The 6,000-nt window shown below is 42.0% G+C and overlaps 1 protein-coding gene across 1 annotated transcript in view; it reads left to right on the top strand.

The window, feature by feature from the left end:
• The first annotated feature begins 292 nt into the window (after positions 1 to 292).
• LOC138300931 (inhibitor of nuclear factor kappa-B kinase subunit alpha-like) overlaps positions 293 to 6,000 on the top strand; it is a 417,875-nt gene continuing 412,167 nt past the window's right edge. Inside the window, exon 1 of the mRNA XM_069240833.1 lies at positions 293 to 548. Within this exon, the coding sequence (XP_069096934.1) occupies positions 444 to 548 (105 nt within the window). The 5' untranslated portion in view covers positions 293 to 443. The remainder of the gene's footprint in view (positions 549 to 6,000) is intronic.

Below are 6,000 nucleotides of genomic sequence, written 5' to 3'. Positions count from 1 at the left end.
TCTCTTGAGTTTCGCCTTATTCTGAGCATTTACCTTTGTACGCCAACATGGCAGCTTTGGAAGTCGTGTATCCGTCTTCTAGTTCTTCATGGAAAATGAAATTAAAAACAGTGACGGAAGGGCGCAAAGACCAAAAATGTACCTCGACTATCACTTGGCTAAGAAGAGGCCTTCCTTTCTATTGGATAGAAGTGTGGGCGTAACTATTTTTCCGGAAACGGAACGAGGCTTGACACTCGGGAAGCTACGAGGAAGAGTGCAAACTTTAGTTTCCGTCAACATACTTTTAGACGTCACGACGTGCAGCCAATGGGAAGTCGAGATAGGTTTGCGCATCCAATGATCACGCGTCCGGTGTGGGTGGTTGTTATTCCCTCCCCGCCTGTGCGATTACCTGATGTGTGACAGGTTATTCGGTACCACGGAAACGGGCACGGAGGGCCATGGAGAAACCACCCCTACAGCAGGCTGTGCATTGCGGACCCTGGGAACACCGCGAACGCCTTGGCAGCGGGGGCTTCGGGAACGTCATCCTTTACCGACACCAGGTATTAACGGGGCTTGGCTTAAGGGGCGTAGAACGAAGGGACGATTACACCTGTGGCTACACAGGGCTCCATTCCTATGAGGAATAACCTCCAGCTCTGCAGGCAGAGAGAGGGAGCGCAAGGTGGGTTGGAGGAGGTGTGAAGTAAGTGACAGCATGAGTGTTTTACCTGGGATGGGTTCTTTCTTTCTTAGCTTATGTAGTATTTACATACACTAACCTGGTGCAGTTTAAAACGAAGAAAGTCTTAAATTGCGTATGAAGAGGGTGGTCAGTGTATTGTAAGCGTATACATTATTTGTTTATTAGGTACCACTTTTCTTCCATGGTTCTGAGGAGGCCCTCAGTTGATAGGGGCGGAAATCTGTTGACATCGTCTTTGGGGGAGTAGCTTGAAATTTAAATAGGCATTTAAATATGACCGCGCTTTAAATGGGCCAGTACTGAGTACTGGCACTTTTTTATATTGAGAGGGAGAGTACCTGCACTTCATGGGAAAAACGTAATACATTTAATTGGAGAGTACTGGCACTTCTCAGAAACAAGCAGGTACTCTGGTACAGAGTACCTGCACTTCTATTTTTCTATTTCAAGCACTGAAATATGTGTATGTGAACCACATTTTCAGAAAGAAGAGGACGAAGTGTCCTTTCGATGTGCTGTCATTTAAACTATCTCCATTGTGGACTGATTCATAAATGAAGGACTGCAACCACATCAAATTGAGCAAATTGGAAGATTGGAGTAAGATTCTAATTGTTTTTATATAGCGCTTACTGCTCCTGGTGAGGAGTCAAAGTGCTTTTCGGTGCGTAGCATGATACTCTGGAACCCAAAAAGATTAGTAGTGGATTAGTATGGGAGATATGTTTTTTATATTAATATAGGGAGGTTTGAGTTAATTTGAGCAGAGGACATGTGAGTCTGTTAGTTGATTTGAAAAGAATAAGAGGGATAGCGGAGTTAAGAATCCAGAAGTGTTGACTGGGGGATCATAGTAGTGAGATGAGGTTGAGATGAGTAAAGGAGAGGTTGGAGGATGTAAGAGTCTGTAGAAAGGTGTTAGGGAGGTCATAGTAGTTAAATGGAGTTTGGGATGAGTCAAAGGAGAGAGAAATGAAGGAGAAATTATTAGGATTGTTTGAGAGTTCATTATCATAAACTGAGGTTTGGGGTGATCCAGGAGGAGTAGAGGAGGGAAGAGTCTGGGAAGGATTATTTTGGAGATCATATTAGTAGAAAGGTTTTGGATTGAGTCAGAATGGAGATAGAGGATAGATTGATAGAGATATAGGGTGATGGTTAGACAGAGTAAAGCTTTTGAGAGAGAGAAATGTGGGATTTTTCCCTCTCATACAGTACGATTAGGGTAGTAATATATAGATACATGATTACATAATCAAGGGAATAAATGCGTAAGGAATATAATATATTGAGATTTAAAGTTGTATCATATAAACACAGGCTTTCAATAGTTACAGTATTCAAAGCTATTTTATTTGTATACTTTTATAACACTATTATATCTTTCCTCCTCAGTATTTCAGTAGTGAAATGCTTGTAGATAAATAGTTAAGATAATATTTACATATTGTGATAGATAAAATAGAAACAGATTCATAAGCATCTAATCAAGCAACTTGTATAGAACCTATGCAATGGCCTATAAACATGTCAAATGTAGAGAAATATATACATACACACACACACATACACCTACACATACAAATAGATACATATATTTATTTCCTTGAAGTAAAATATACATTTGTTAAACAGGCCTAAAGGGTATCTGTATATTTTAAGATAAAATAGTTATTATACAAATTTGTACAAAGAAATACACACATCTAGATGTATGCACATAATCAAATTATAAGATGTTTACATACACTGGGATATGCAGTCCGCTGCTGTTTGAGCATGGTGGTTAGGTAGAAAAGAGACAACTCTTGAGTAGTCTTCTGAAGATAAGATATTTATCCATGGATCTTATATTTGGGGGTAATGAATTCCACAATTTGGCAGCTTAAACAGAGAAGGATGTACCCCCTGTTGTCTTTTTCCTGTATGGTGGTGTTTTGAGACAGGGTGTTAACCTTAAGCTGAGGTTTCTTTTTTCAATATATTTGGTGATTTTATTCCTGATGAAACGTGGTCTTGTTCCATGTATTGTTCTGTGGGTGATACAGAGCAGCTTTAAGGTGGATCTTTTGGCAAACAGTAATCAATTTAGGGCCCTCAAGACAGGAGAGATGTGGGCTAGTGGCCTTACATGTAGGAGTAGTCTGCTGGCTAAGTTCTGAATGCGTTGTAGTTTTTTCATAGTAGGTAGAGATAGAGGCCATGGTACAGGCCATTGGCGTAATCCAGTTTAGATAGTTAAAGAGAGATAGTAGCCTGCGCCTTGTGTGGAAATCTGAGGTGGGGAAAGATGCATTGCAGAGTTTTCATGGTGATGAAGCTTGATCTTGCTAATTTGTCCACTTGAACTTTCATTGTTAACTTGGAGTCCATGGTAATTACAAGGTTTATAACTTCCTTAGATAGTTTAGGAGGTGGGCCCAGATTGTCGGGCCAGGCGCAGAGGCGGTCATACTTTTTCCAATCTCCACATGTGGGTATTTCTGTTTTGGAAGCATTCACTTCAAGATGGCTCATCTGCTGATCAATGTCTCTGAGGCAGCTGAAGATTTGTGAGTTTGTGATGTCTTTGGGGCATTTGTTTGTCACCTGCATAGTTGTAGCATGTCAGTTGAAATTCATTGATCATTGTTGGTAATGACATCATGTAGATGTTGAAAAGCATGGGTGAGATGAATGATCCTTGAGGGACCCCCGCTTTTGTGAAGTAGGGTTTGTATGAGAAAGAGGGAGTGTGGATGACATTAGTTCTGTTTTGAAGGTAGGATATGATCTACTCGAGAGCAGTCTTACTCTATGCCTGCTTCAGGGTCTTTGTATTAGAGAGTATTGAACAGCACTTTTAACTAGAAGTCTGGCACAGTTTGTGTCTGTCCTTTTGAGTTCTAGTGATTATTATGTTATATGGTTTTTGAAGTAGATATGATGTTTTCACATTTCAGGTGCTTAGTGCTTCAAGAAACCGGCTGATGCGTGATGTTGATGTATTATTAAGCGATGCATTCTAAGAAATGCTTTTCTATTCCTCCAGTGACTGAGGTATTCACTGGTGTAACAACAAGTGTAACATTTGTCCCTTCTGCTGACATTGCCCATCATAGGCATGGCAGTGTCCCCAACCCCCCGAAAAAGGGAAACTGTCTTCCTGTTCCCCTTGAGGGCTGGTCTGCCCCTGGGTGGGAGAGGGAGTAGAGAGATCCCCCTAGCACCGGAGCATTAAAATAAATAAAAATAGAGGGGTGGAGCCTGCCCACTACCATGGGCCCTGCCCCCAACTTAAGAGGGTAGCAGTCTTCCTGCTCCCCCTGTGGACTAAAGCATCTCATCCCAATAGCAAGCAAGAGGGTGTTTGATTCTTTTGGTTGTTGATTTTACAAATAACCCAGGAGAGCTTGGTTAACTCCATATATCGTTCCACTTGCAATGGTGAATGGCTGCACTTTTTGAGCTTGGGTAGGCTACCACTTGGAAAACTTACCAGACCTGGAAAGTTCTGAAAACTAGATATCTGGGGCATTCCAGGGTGGTGTGTTTCACATGCAGTTCACACCATTTTCTTACCCACAATGCCCTTCAAACCTCAAACAATGGCTAATGACACATTTCCCGCCCATTTCAGTGAGGAAAACTTCTGGAATCTGTGGGGAGCTACAAATGTCCTACTGCATAGCATTCCCCAAGTCTACCGATAAAAAATAGTACTTAACTTGTGCGGATAGGCCAAGACACCTTGACGCAAACGGCCTTAAAGTGCTACAAGGAGAGATCAGCAATAAGGACAGCTGTAGGATTTGGGGCCATGCTAAAATGTCACCCATAGTAACCTACCAACCACAGACACTTTTGAAAAATAGACAACTGGGGGATTCCAGGGTGGTGTGCTTTTTGCAAATCCCATGATATTTTCTTATCCACAGTGTCCTGCAAATCTTAAACTTTGCCTAAAGTCATGCATTTTTCCTAAGTTTCTGTGATGGAATCTTCAGCAATCCACAGAATTCCTACCACCCAACGTTGCCTTATTTGTGGCGATAGAAATGCTGTGCCATTTGTGTGGTTAGGCCTAGTGCCAGCAATAGGAACGGATCCAACCAAGACCAATAGGAGTCCCCACGCAAGGGCTCCCTTTAGCCCTGGTTCAATCTGTTCCTGTCGCAGACACTAAGCTCAGCTTCACAAGTGTGGCTTCTCTTTTATCGGCACAGGTGTGGCAATGTTGGGTGGTAGGAAGGTTATGGATTAATGTGTTTCCCGGAAGTTTCCATCACAGAAATGTGAGGAAAATGTGTTTGGTTTAGTCAGAGTTTGAGATCTGCAAGGGATTTTTGGTAACACAGCCTAGTGAGAGCCACACAAGTCGCCTCATCCTGGATTTCCCTCTGTGTCTAGTTGTAAATAATGTATAGGCTTGCTAAGTTCCCAGGGTGCCAACTGAGCTAGAGTCCAAAATCCACAACTACCCACTTAGCAAGAAACAGCTCAGTTTTGAGGGGAAAAATGTGATGTATCCATGTTGTGTTTTGGGCCATTTCCTGTCGTGGGCACTAAGCCTACCCACCCAAGTGAGGTACTGTTTTTGTCAGAAGACATGGGAAATGCTGTGTGGAAGCAAGTTTGTGGTTTCCCGCAGATTCCAGAACTACCATCACTGAAATGTAAGTTAAATGTGTTTGTTAGTCAAAGTTTGAGGTTTGCAAGGGATTCTGGGTAACAGAACCTGGTGAGATCCACACAAGTCACCCTATCCTGGGTTTCCCAAGGTGTCTCGTTTAAAAAAAAAAAATGTACAGATTTGCTAGGTTTCCCTAGGTGCCGGCTGAGCTAAGATCCAAAATCCACAGCTAGGCACATTGCCCAAAAAAAAAAGTCAGGTTTGAGTGTTAAAAATGTGATGTGTCAATGTTGCGTTTTGGGCCGTTTCCTGTTGCGGGCACTTGGCCTATTCACACAAGTGAGATACCATTTTTATCAGGAGACTTAGGATTGTTATGGACAATTCTCTGACCTTCGAGACCCAGGCCAGTTTGATGGCCGATACCTGTTTTGGGCTTTTGAGGAGCCCTAAACATATTCTCTTTATTATTATTTTTTCTTAGTTTTACTCCAATACGCAACAGATTATTGTCCAGGTTGCAGTTTTATCTGGGCTGGATTATTGCAATCTTCCCCCTTGGCATGATTCATTGCACTTTATCAAGTTATATTAACAATAACATTGTGAAGAGTGGACAGTATGATGAGACTTCTAACTCTTGTTGTGGTTTGTGAGACAATGGCTTTTTGAAGGTTCCCTCACCTGATGCCACTCT

Source organism: Pleurodeles waltl, chromosome 6, assembly GCF_031143425.1.
Source record: "Pleurodeles waltl isolate 20211129_DDA chromosome 6, aPleWal1.hap1.20221129, whole genome shotgun sequence".
NCBI classification, from domain to species: Eukaryota; Metazoa; Chordata; class Amphibia; order Caudata; family Salamandridae; genus Pleurodeles; species Pleurodeles waltl.
This window is presented reverse-complemented; position numbering and strand designations above follow the sequence as displayed.